The sequence below is a fragment of the Bactrocera dorsalis genome, chromosome 4, assembly GCF_023373825.1.
Source record: "Bactrocera dorsalis isolate Fly_Bdor chromosome 4, ASM2337382v1, whole genome shotgun sequence".
NCBI classification, from domain to species: Eukaryota; Metazoa; Arthropoda; class Insecta; order Diptera; family Tephritidae; genus Bactrocera; species Bactrocera dorsalis.
The window spans coordinates 43436188-43450553 of record NC_064306.1 but is presented as its reverse complement, the minus strand read 5'-3'; the positions used below and the strand labels follow the sequence as shown (position 1 = coordinate 43450553).

The 14366-nt window shown below is 29.1% G+C and overlaps 1 protein-coding gene across 1 annotated transcript; it reads left to right on the top strand.

The window, feature by feature from the left end:
* The first annotated feature begins 83 nt into the window (after positions 1-83).
* LOC105223633 (uncharacterized) lies at positions 84-9461 on the top strand. The gene is made up of 4 exons (XM_029549203.2): positions 84-826; positions 4913-5229; positions 5580-5747; positions 5913-9461. The coding sequence occupies exons 1-4, from the start codon at positions 535-537 to the stop codon at positions 6270-6272; spliced, it is 1137 nt and encodes a 378-aa protein (XP_029405063.2). The 5' UTR covers positions 84-534; the 3' UTR covers positions 6273-9461.
* The last annotated feature ends 4905 nt before the right edge of the window (positions 9462-14366 follow it).

The window sequence follows — 14366 nt, the reverse complement described above, 5'->3', positions numbered from 1 at the left end:
AATGTTCTTGTACTCAATACGAGCGTTTGTTTGAGCTTATGCCGTTGGGGCTTTAAAAGCGATTGCGATTGCTGATTTAACTTACAATCGGCATTCAATAGCGAACAAGTGAAATTATAAGGAGATCGTGCGTGCAATAGTTAAAGAAATTTGTAAATAATTTCAATTTGCCAATATAGAGCACATATAAAAAACATAAAAAAATACTTAAAAAGTTCACTAAATTAAATAAGCAAAAAGCCTTTAAATATTCGCTGCTAAACAACACTTGTTGCAGAGCAGGACATTTTTAAACAGTATTGTCTTATTTACCGACTGAAATACATATAAATTTATGTTTAAATATTGAACTTTGCGAAAGCATAAAAAAATATTAAGAAAAATATTTCAACTCAAAAATTTGCAAGTCTGACTTTCTAAACGCCAAATTGCGAAATTGTGCACGAAACAACGCCATTTCCATTTCGTGTGCATTATTCTGTGATAATTTTTATTAACAAAGTTAAACAAGCTCAACAAACAAAACAAACCAAAATGTCGCTAACACAAGTGAACAGTAACAACAACAAAAAAATTAATAGTGCACTGGATTGTTGCGAATCGCGCACAGTACGCACAATTAATACGAAACATTTGCAACAGCAACAACCACAACAACAGCATAGTGTCAAAGTGTTATCGACAAGTGCCGCCAGTGCAATAAATTTCGTCACTGGAAATACCGCTACATGCCAAAAGTCAGCGACTAAAGCCGCTTTAACAGCGAAAATGCAAAGCGCCGCATTAAATTGCCAAACGCGCGCACACAGAAGGATGCCGATGATGAGTAAGTCAATCAGACAAACCAAAGTAGAAAAAAAAAACAATAGAATAGTACAAAAAGCAATTGAAAAGAACAAAAAAGCCAAAAACAAACAAACAACAAACAAACAGTAATGCAAATAATAAGTAATAATACTTATTAAAAGGGTAGTGGTGGTGTGAGCTATGAAGGTGTTAGTAATAGTGTTCCATATTTCGAACGTGGCTTATACGAGTACAGACTTTTGGGCTTCCCTTGCCACGATTTCGTATTAATCATTTATTATTATTTTATTTTTGTTGTTTTTTTTCTTACTACTTTTTATCTTTATTATGTTTATAGTTTTTTTTGTATATTTTTGCTGTTATCGTAAAGATCTCTTCAGGCGTTTATCAGAAAATAGTTGCTTTAATTTTTTATTATTACAAAGGTTGGCAATAATATTAAGTAAACTTATTGCATTACCGCTTTAGTGTCAAGGTGTTGAAATAGGCATTTAAAATTGGAACCAAAGCGATGAAATTTCACGAAAAACGCCTTTTATTATTAATATTAAAAAATTTCATTAAAATCTTTCATTCATAAGTTTTCAGCTGCGAAACTTTTTACTGAAAAATTTTTTTTTGCTTGAAAACATTTTATTTTAAAAAATTATAACATAATTGTATTGTTTTTATTGTAATTTTAATAATTTTTTTATACTTTTCCAAAATAAGCGTAATAATGTAGTGTTTTTCATTGTAAATTTAATTTTTTTTTTTCAAAAAAATGTAATAATATTGTAATGTTTTTCGAGGTATTTTAATAATTAATTTTTTTGAATTTTAATAATTATTTTTTTTTTAAATTATAATTTTTAGCATTAAAACGAATTTACTTTAAAACGTCTATGCCAAAATAGTATAACTCTTGTTACGTATAAAAATTATATTTTTTGAAATTTTTAACCTTTTAAATAAATTAAAAATTAGAATTTTTTGACAAAATGTTTTTTTTTTGTTACTTTTAGCTCAAATATAATATAATATTAGTATGCCTTTTTTAATTTTAAAATTTTTTAAAAAAATTAAAAATTTGAATTTTTTGACAAAAAAATTTTTTTTTTTTGCTTTAAATTTTTTATCGCAATTATTATTTTACTGGCTTTTATATTTGCAATTTTGGGCTTTCTGAATAAATAATAAAATTAATTTTTTGAACTTTTGCAAAATTTTTTTTTTATTTTTAATCTCAAATATAATTTTTCTATAGTTTTATAACACTTAAAATTTCCATTTTTCTGAATACATCTAGAAATATCTTATTAAATTAATATCGATTCTGCTACCTGACTTTGTATAGCGCCATTAACCCGCTATATATTGGGACCCAAGTAGATTTGGCATATATGTACATACATATCTACACATAACATTAAATTTAACTGAACGCCTTCAATAAATTATGACGTACGCCTCCGATCAATCTAAGTACGAAAGTAGCGCAACAAACAATGCGAATGCTTGACATTTATCTTAATATTTTCTCCTTGATATACTTCGTTAGAAATGTATTTTTACATCCCACATATACACATGTGTGTATATACATACAATATATTCTATATTGATAAGCTTTTTTTAACATCTGCTTAACTAAGCGGTAGCCAATGACAACACGCCTTGCATATATCCACTGCTTAACTAGACTAAATGAGCATACAAATGTACGTGAAGGTAAACAGACACACATTCCCATGTAAGATGGAGTGCATTTTAGCTTTGATATGCTACTACATATGTACATATATTTGTATGTATGTATGTAAATGGCGTTATATAGTATATTTGCTTAATTAATAATAATGTGATGAAATAAATATAATTGCAGTGATTGCTATAATTAAAAAGCAAACAGGAGTCACATACGCAAACACACACATGTACATACACACGTGGAAAATGCGAAGCTGTTATTTAGCTCAATTGTTTAAGGTAGCGAACAAACAGGATACTCTTCAGTGATTTTCCTTTACAGGTCAACGCGCATCCGCCTACTAGCGAAGCACTATGTAAGCGATACGTGTTGCGCGCGCCCGTGTGTGTGTGTTTGTGTACGTAGATAATAATTCAAGCAAGTGTGTTATTGAATGAAATGTATTAATGAATGAATCAATGACAGGCATTAATATTAAAGAAATGGCAATGCAGTATGTTTTTGTAAATATGAGCAAATAATTATTATCAATTAAGTAAAAAATAAAGCTTTGTGTTTGTTTAAATGCTAACTGTGCTTAAGCCTTTAAACGTTTCTAAAAATAGATCTAAATGTAAAATTAAAAATGAATAAGCGGCAGCAACATATAGTTGTAGCGAGTATTAGTAATGAAAAAGTAAAAAAAACAAACAAATTAAAAAAAAATTAAAAAAAAAATAACTAAACAACAAATTAATTAAGTAATAAATCAAATTTTTATAGTAAACAATAACTTTATCAAAATATTTACAAAATAATTGTAGCAAATGCACAGCGGTGCTAGCCTGTACCATTACAACCAGCCACACGAGCCGACGTCAGTTCGTTTTGTGTTTATAGAAGTCTACTATGTAATGTTAGTCATCGCAAAAATAAATGCTTGCTTTAAAAAACAAAACAATTATAATACAAAAACAAAAAACAATAATATCTTTAAATGCTGCACATATTTTCATATATAAAATTAATAGAAATATGACAGAGTATTGTTGGTGCTTACAAAGCACAACAATTATAGTGGTCCGATTCGGAGATTATACCGTTGCTTTTGGCGACAATCCATGAAAAATTTTGTGAAGATAACTCATCAAATAAGGAAGTTTCCCATACAAGAGTTTAATTTTGATCGTTCACTTTATATTTTATCAGCCTTTGCGGTTGGCAGTGCTCTTTAAGAAAGCTCTGCTCAACCGCATGACCACACACATATATGTACATATGTATGTATGTAGCTCTCGCAGCAAATACATATAACATTTTCTATGTATTGCATACAAGTACATACATATACACCTTTTCAAACAACCACCAACAAGATCGCTTCACATTAAAATCGTTGCTTTTAATTACAAATGATAATTAGCAAATTTCTAATAAAAAGCAACTGAAAATTGCAGGCGACTCATCTGTGCTATGCGCTTGACTAAATGCCATCAAAGCTACAAAAAAAATGCAACAAATTGTAAAAAAACAAACAATTGACCGCAACAACCGGCAACATGCGGCAGTAAATTTCTATTATTGGCGGCCTTTGCCTTGATCTTGACAAAAGCCTAGACAGTTTAAGTCTCTAAGTCTGACTAGATTACACTTAGACCACCTGTCAAGCACAATTGCGCACATATCTACATCTACATATCCGCCGCCGAAGCGGTAAACTGCAGATCGATCGAGCACGCGTATGCCGCATGCCAACACGCTCGTCTACACGCATACTTTGTTGCAGCAGCTTGTGCTCTTTAATAAATTCTACAAATTACTGTGTGTACGCTTTAGCTCCGCTAATTGCACTGCTATATATATAATATGTACATAATGTACATAATGTATGATATATGTATGTATTATATGTAGGCACATTGCTTTGGATAAGTATGTATATGAAAATACAGCAGAAATTTCTTCACCGCTACTTGACAGCACAACGCTGCCATTGCGAATTTTGCATTGGTTTTTAGCGCATTTGCTGGCAGCGAGTTTTTATAGTGTGCGTTAATTTCGCAGCGTTCATTGGTGTATGCAACAATTGGCCGAAGCAATTCGCACGCTCAGGTGTGTTCAACTAAGCATGTGTATGTGCGCTAGCTTGTCAGCCTATCGTGTGCATGTGGTAGTGCGTGCTTTGATGTGTGCTTGTGATGAAATGTATAGCATATACATACATATGCATATGTGTTGAGAAGTTTGTGCACATTTTAGCGCTCAAAGTTAATGTGCATTGGTAAAGGAAATGATTTGTCTAAATTAAGCATTTTATTTTTTGAGTTTAAAACATAATTTCTTGTCTTTTTTATTAGTTGTATGTATGTATTATTCAAACCTGTCTCAAATTCACCATTTCTCATGTATTTCTCTTTATTTATGTTCTACTTGCAGAATCCTATGTACTCCTGCCAATCGTTTGCATTGTCATATTGGCGCAAATTTCCACTACTTCAGGTCGAACATTACACGGAAGAAAACGAATTCTACACTCATCACAGAATCACCTGCAACATCACAAACATTTAATACAGAACGAACGTGATGATTTATCGCCTCTACTACATAGCCTACAACCGCAACGTCGTCATCACTTGAATGTGCGTTCGACCGAAATGTGCCCAGAAGAACGTATGAAAGCAGCTCTAGACCTTATACGAAATCAATCGCTTAAATCGCTCAATACGATTATGGGACAGATTGAAGAATTTGTAAGTAACAGCAATAGTAATTACAGTTGAAGAAATTTCAATAATACTAAATACAATTGAATTTCAATTTAAAACTAAAAAATGATTTTTATGACGCGTTCTTCACTTTTAAGAAAAAAAAAATTAAAATAATTTTCCAATACTTTTATACTCAAAGCGTCTAGCTTTGAGTTTTTTGCACTACTTTCCTCAATGAATTAAAAAAAAATTATCATGTGACTCTAATATAATATATACATATTTGCGCAATTTAATTAAATTTTTTATTACAAATTTAGTATTATCTCAGCTAGTTTTTGTAAAAGAAATATACTTTACTTTAATTTAACAAATTTCTCCTTATTTTCCAGACTAAAGTTCGTTTTGTTGAAACTGTGGAGAATACCTTCCACAACTGGAGCAAACACAGTCTAAGTTTAGATCATCCATATACCAAATCGTTCACCCGTCAAATTAAATTGAATAAAGAAGCATGTAAAAATGTGAATTTTGAACAAAAAACAATGGATGACAAATTGGTAAGCATAAAATATGAACTTTAGTATATCTAATGTTAGTATTTTTATGTAAAAGAAAAAAACTATAAATTGTAAATTGTTTAAAAACAGTTTAAAATAATGTAAAATCAATGAAAAGTAATCATTTTTCCTTCTTTCTCTTGCTAATTCTCTTATTGTGTATAGAAAGAAATTGTTAAGATATATACAACATTCAAAATCTTGCGAAGCGTACTCAATGAAACTAAAAATGAGGACAACGTGCGGGAATGGCAAAGTACATATAAAGAAAAATCCCGTAGTATAATCGACTTTTTAGAAATCACATACGACGAGCTCACGAATAATATAAATGCTGCACACAGTGCATTCATGAGTACACGAAACTGCAGTTCATTAAATATTGATGACTGTATTAACGAGACCATCATACCCGATTACAACAGAACCGCCCAGGTGAGAGAATGGTTGATAGTTGTGGAAACCATAAGCTTCTTCCAATTTTTAATAACCACACTCAATAACTTGATGCAGATGTGCAATTAATGTAAACAAATTCAACCAAAAAAATCAAACAAACAAATTATGTACTTATGTACATATGTATGTATGTATATGCCTAAGAGGCCGTCACACCGGTTCATTAAAAATATGTAGCGGAATACATAAACCAGTAAACAATGAGGCGGAATAATGTTTTTCATACAGATTTACAAAGAATTGCAGTGTGTACGATTTTTAGCGAAAGACTTCTACTATATATATATATATATGTTTAACACAATTATGACTTATATTTTATTACTATAAATGAACAAAAAAGGCTTTTGCTTTACTAGCTTATGATAATTTTCCAATTCCTATTATTAATTTTTAATAATTTAATTAAAGACAGTTTGTTATAGCAACTTGACGGTGCGAGTGCGCACAAAATTTTCGTTTTATATATTGTATTGAATTTTGTAAACAATTTTTATTCCAAAGAATCATTAAACAAAGCATATAAAAAAATAAAAAAAAAAAAATATTGAAAAATAATTAAATTTATATATGTATATGCAACATTAAGTCGCTGTCAAAGAAATTTGTTTTTAAAACAACCAAAACAACCAAAAAAACATAAAAACATTTTGTTTTTCATTTTCCATTATAAAATACTCTTAAATATTTCGTGACATACGCAAAATTGTAAATTAAGCAAAGCATATTTCGAAAGTAAAAGCATACTTAAAAACAGTACACATTTTAAAAAGTTACCAAAAATTACAAAAAATACTTAACTATACATATATAATGTAAGAAATTGTAAATTATGTAGAAACGTTAACAATGAAGCTTATTAATTCAGCAACGCCAGCGCATAATATAATTATATATATGTATATCATAGTATTAATTAAAAGAATGACAAATTTTAACTAAACTATTTATTTATTAATTATTTATTTATTTATAACATATTTTATATGCAATTATACACATAAACATTACAAACTTATTTATTACACCAAAACATTAAAGAAACACCATAAAGATATATAAAACTGTTATTTGTTTATTTATTTTTTGTTTTTCGGACAAAAACTCATAGAAGTTAAATGTTGGCAGCAAGTGGTCACAAAAATTCTGAAAACAGAAAAAAAAATAAAACGAGAAAAAATGACAGAAAAAAACAGCAGTTGTTATAGCATACTAATGATGTGATCACATCAATAGTATGCCAAATATTATACCATCTACATATGCAGCAATATTATATGCTGCTTTCAATATCCAGTAGTTTGTGGATCAGAAATCAGTTTGTATAAGGTAAGGTAAGGTAAGGTGTTAACAGAAGTGATCACAACGCGTATCATACGTTGCTATGATATCACATCGCACAACGCAATACTCCATGATACATATGATACAACATAATATGATGTGATCATATGCGAATAGCAACTGAAGCATGTAGTAGCACGTAAACAAATGCATATGATATGACGTGACATCACATCACATGCTGTTTTCGTATAATTAATAATCTGAAGGTTGAAAGATGAGTACCACTTTTGTTTACAAAACATAAAAATGCATATTATATGACATCACATTACATGCTGGTATCATATAATTAGGTGGCATGTGAAGAATCTCGTTACATGTGTGTTTACAAAACATGAAAATATACATATGACATGACATCACATGCTGCTATCATATAAATAGCAGATGAAGAATAGAATAACACGTGTGTTTACAAAACTTGTAAATATGCATATGATAAGACATCACATCACATGGTTCTACCATATAATTAAATATCACATCACATCGCGTGCTACTGTCATATAAATAAATAGCAGGTAGGCTTACAAAGCCTGAAAATATAGACCTGATATGACATGCTAAGACATGAAAAAGTGCATATATGTATATATATGATGTGATATTACATCATATGGAAATTTAAATTCGTCAAATTAGAAAACCACTTCCAAAAATCTCAAACTGCTTTTGTTAACAAACTTTAAGTGTGAATATGCGACCTGTACCACAATTTAAAATTCAAAATGCCAATCTTGAAGCCACATCACACGTATATCTCTTAATGTTTTAATAATGCTGCGGTTTGAAAAATATATGAAAATTGTCGTCAGCTGCCAATGATAAAGCTTAACGGTTTAAATAAAATCATTTTCACTTACACTCATTGCTTACACTTGGTATTTATGAAAGATTAGTTGTGTCTCAATTTTAATGCTCATATTTATATATTTATTAAATTATTAGTAATTACTTCCACTTGTACAAATCACATCTATGTAAGTATGTAATATGTATGTGGCTGTTGTTATGAAAACTAAACCTTCACAATGAGCTGTAAATTATTTGTTGTACATATAATGAGCTGAGCGAAATGTTAAAAATAAAATTACAAAGTGACATCACAATTCAATTGCGAATGCACACATATACATATAAATAAAAAAAAAACAACCAAAAAACAAAAACTAAGTTTAAAATTCAATATGACAACAGAATATGTTCAATAAAAATGTGGCTATGCATGTACTTAAAGTATAATATAAAAACTAAAAAAACTAAAAAAATTATAAAAATGGACATAGTACCCTAAAACTAAATTATAAAATATTAAAAATAAATTAATAATATTAAAAATAAAGTAAGTTAAAAGGAAAGAAAAATATATGCTGTTAAAAAACCTAAACTAAAGCCATAACAAATAATAGGCCTTCTAAGACCTTACTATAAGTAAGAAATTCTTTTAGTTTTGTGAATATATGCCTACATACATACAAAAATATTATAATAATACACGGCATTATTAATTGGTTACTTAATTTATTTAATTATTTATTGTACTTTAAAGAAAAATAAGTCAGTGAAACTGAAACAAAACAAAAAAATATATACAAACAAATATATTGGGTTGGCGAAAAAGTCTTTTCGTATTTTTTGCATAGATGTCGTTGTAGACGTAAATCTCCAGTGCTACCAATCACATTGTGTCATACCATATAAGTTGAAGTTATTATGATTAGAAATATAAAAATACTTTTTTGAATACCCAATATATACATGTATAAGAAAAAACCTTTGAAAACAAAACAGTGTAAGAAAAAAACATGTATATTAATTGCTATGAAATAATATTAATAAAAATGCAAATATGTACACACGTAAATGCCAAAAGTGATTGTAAAGTAGAAACAAAATTAATTTAAATAAATCGAATTTATCTGTAATCATTAAATAACATTTTAATAATTGTTTTCTTTTTTCATTATTATATTTACTTTTATCATTTATTCTATTCTAGTGTAATATTTCTCGCTTTGAGTAATGCTGCACTTGCCAAGATGGTTACTAATACATAATTTGAACGGCGATCATTAACTCATTTATAAAAATGGCATATAAGAACTGGGTTATCGAAAAAAATTTTCAATGACAAACTAGAAAGCAACATTAAAGTTCTCAAGCAAGGTAAAGAAAAATATCAGCCATTCTTCCTCACATTTTCGAAGTAAACAACTTTACTGCAGATGCTTCGAAATCGAAATTTGTTTATATGAGATCTAGTCAAAAGAAATTTCTTTATTTTTACAATAACTTTTAGTTTTTTTAGCGTAACAAGATTGATCAGATTTAGTTAAATATAAACTGATTTTTTTCCAATAATATGTATCTATTTTGAAGGTAAGTTCATAATGCCACTCTCATAGCAACCCTCGTCTCTATTGATAAAAACTAGATTAGAGAGTCGATTTTCACAAGCTTCTTTTATGACGAATATTTCACCAGCTAAATCATTCGTCATAGACAAGAACAGGCAGTAATCACTTGGTTCTCGATCCGGATTATAAGGTGGGTATACAAGTATCTGCCAACCAAGCTCTTTAAACTTTTGGCGAGTTAATATCGTTCTGTATCGCTTAGAGTTGTTCAAATGGAATACAATTCCTAACCTATTAGCCAAAGCAGACCGCTTCTGAGCGATTTGTTCCCTTAAATAGTCTAACTGTTGACAGTACTGGTCCAAATAAGAAGTTCAATCATAAGGGAGCAGGCAGCTCATAGTAGAGATGACTCTTTGTCAAACCCATTAAACATAGAAAACCTTCGCATGATTGGTTCTTACAGTGGCTGTCTTTGATTCGCTCTCTCTCTGCTCGCTTCTCATGTTAAATTAAAAATTACATGTAAAAAAAAGCACACAGAGCTATCAAGTTGAATTCGCATAGGCGCTATCTTCAGTGCTACCAAATTTTATTTTAAAATTTTAGAACAGTTTTATTAAAAAAAACTGTCTGAGAAGCATTTTTGGTACTCAACCTCAACTTTCTAATGCTATGTAGCATAACCCGTATAGATTACTGAAGCCATCAAGTAAAAGTTATAGTTACTGCTTGTTTTAACAGGGAAAACTTTCAAGTGGAACCCAACGCAAAAAGACGGGATAGCTTGACCAATGTAAACAAAAATAATTCTCTGGCTGAAACTGAGTAGTATTTTCAATTTCATAAAATTTAGAATATATATGTATTATATGTATATATAGATATAAATAATAAAATTTAAAATGGATCGAGATAGCTTAAACAGTTTAAAAAAAAGATTTAGCTTATGATTTTGCAATTCCAAGATAACATTTTTTTCCAAATTCTTATCACGCATAGAAATGTTATTGAAAATAATATAAAATTTTTTATGCTTGCGTATTTTGAACAATTTTTATGATTGCTTCTATTCATGGAAATTCTCTTCATGGAAATCTATCATATTGAAAGTGCTCCATGGTACATACATATGTACATACATATATACATATAGAGATTAGCACGTACGAACACTTGTTTGCCGGTAGTATAGGAATTTCGCAATCACCACACCTCAGAACTAACGTCAAGCGTTACCTGGGTTGTATTGAAATTGTTTCTAATGCATGTCGGCAACATACGAGTATTAATTTTCAATAACTGAGGTGAGCATATTTTATTCAGTACTTTTTTTATTAATTCTGAATTGCAAATTCGTATCGTATGCGTAAATTTTCACTCAATTCTTTGGAAATTTCAATTGACGCATGTTATACGCATTTAATCGAATTCAGTTATATAAACATAAATGATTATAAGACTATGAAAATCGACAATTTCGATTTCAAAACACGGAAGCAAGTTCAATATGTCCTAACTTATTTTTCATGAAATTTAAAAAAATATATAAAAAAAGAATAAGTCTATATATAAAAAAAAATAAGTATATACTTTTGCAAAGATGAAGAACGAATAAATAGTTTTTGCAGTTGCTTAGCTTTATGAGATCACCACAAGAAGATACATTCCATTATACACGATGCGGTTTCCAAGGGCGATGTCGATGCTATTCATACATTAAAAATATAAATCAACCAAACTCTTTGTGAAGTAATAAATTTTATAGCAAAATCCTTTTCTTTCCTTTCGACTGTTAGCATGAAACAAGTTTTCTACGATCCTAAGCCTATCACTGAATCCGGAATGATGTATGCCAATAAGCGTTCATTTTCTCGATAAAGTACATAGATTCCTCGCCACATGTATAATATTTGATACACAATCTTATTTAATTTCGGATAGACTTTGTTGGCTATAATTGATTATAGCTATATTTATTTGAACAACATACATCAAATATGTTAAACAATGTATATATATGGTTCAGTACTATAAATTTCAATCCTAAATATTATAATTCAATACCGTTGCAATCTTAAAAATATTTATACAATTAAATCGATTTATTCGAATTTCATTTACAAGTGGATTTCGCCACCCCAATTACATAGGTATTGATGACTCAATTGTTTTTTTTGTTTTTTTTTTTTTAAAGACTTGTGGTTTTCAATGTAGGTATACTTTTTTATGAGTAAGTCTTTTTGACAGCACGTCGGTCAATGTGCTCCATACGAAATGGCTATCGATTTTCATGAAAAAAAGTTTGTGCAGCGACGAAACTGAGTGTCATTAGAGACGCCTTTACATTCTCATAAAGTTACTGTTTTGGGGCATTATATAGGCGGAGGGAATCATTGATCCATGTAGAGGATCTCAACATCTCATGAACTAACCTTAGTTAATGTTTTGTTAAATACGGGTCAAATTCGATCTTTGGTGAATATCAACAAATGTAATACTTTGTTAACGTCAAATAAACATGGCATATAGATAAAAAAAGGTCTTTTTTTAAATGGTTGCACTCATTTCGGACCTAACAGTTTTATGGAATATATACAGATATCAGCCCTGTCTTTTTGCGAATCAAATACGAACTTTATTATTACCTATAATATAGCGTTAATGCCAGTTAGGCTTCAGCAAACTGTAAAACTATATTGTTGTGTATAGACTCTGGCAAAATCCGGACACACAACTTGTTCGTAATTGGCTTTGAGTACGGATGGAATTTAAGAAAGAAATGTCTGCGTTTTACACATTTTTTTCTCCAAAAAATTGACGTCTTCGTATTTTTATACCGTTCGTGAAACTGAGATGGCGCTATGGGCATATGTAGGTAGACTTTTTGCAAATATCTACATACATTTAAGTGGCACATATGAATTACCTAAAAGCTGTAAGTATATACTAGAATATGAGTGAACTTATGTATATATAATATATACTTATATGTAGACGGAGCATACATATGTATGTAAGAATATCTGTTTTCCTCAGCAACAAATAACCGTTATATATTCATAACGGTACTTGAAGCATTAAAAACCACAGCAAAAAGTTCATCCAATATTAAATATGCATTTAAACTTGTTGAACAAAGAACATCAAACCACAGAAGAGTTCAGGTCTTAAGAATATCATGGAGGTGAATATGCACTTATATGGCTTTAGGCACAGGTTCGATATTGAATTTCGAAAACGTATTACACATACATACTTATATGAAAATAAAAATAAAAAATTGACAAAAAAAGATTGATGGCATTTTTTCCTTAAAACGAAAAATTAATTAAAAGCTAAAAAAAGATGGAGAAAATTAAATAATATTATAAAAAATGGGGTTCACTATTATACTTTGTGGAGCTAAAATCACTAGTACGGCAAAAATATTTTTTTATCAGTCATTTATAAAAAAACTTGAGAATCTGACCACGCATTGCTGTGCCTAAAGTATAGATTAAATACCATTAAAATAAGCTATTTAATACAGAGAAAATAGTATAGACGTATAAAAATGCCAAAGTTATTGCCAGTATAAATATCCTTAGGATAAAAAACTTTTAAAATGATCTACAAAAATTTTCCCCTTAGAAAAAAAGCAAAAATCTAAATCGGTTTTCAGTAAGAATTATGTAAATATTTGCTGAGTTATCCATTTTTCTCAGATTTTGATTTAAAAAATGTTTTTTTTTTACTTTTTACTCCAGTTTTTACATGAAAAAAGGTTTATCACGTTTTTATTTTAACTTTTGGACTAAAAGTAAATATCCAAATGCTAATTTTGAAATTTAAAAAAATATATCGCTCATTTGTTGCAAGACCGGCACGTTTTTTGATTTATGCACGTTTTTTGATTCATGCCGGTCTTGCAGCAAATGAGCGATATGTATGTATGTACATATGTATGTATGTATGTATGTACATGTATGTATATCCATTTTCTAAAACTTTATTTCTGGATTTGGAAAATCTGAAAATAATATTTAAACCCAAAATCAAAACAAAAAAAAATATTTTATGAATTTTTGCCTCTGATTTTGAGATTAAAAATTCAAAAAATGTTTTATCAATACTTCAAAATTAATTTCCAAAATCCAACAATCAAACTAAAAGATATTTTATTAATTTTTAAATTTAAATAGAAAATTATATTCGAAACCCTGAATTAACCCTTTTGTGCATTTACAAGCCTTTGTCGTTTAATAACCAAAAAACTTACAATACAAAATTTTGCCATTATAAATTGAATTTCCTATCTTTAAAGTTTGACTAAACCACATACATACATAAATGTATGTAAATATTTATCTACATAATCACACAAAGGCAGGCAAATAAAGTTTGTATGCATGTATATGTTATTGTACACCAACCCTACAAATGCATATTTAACGAATGAATAATATAAAATGGC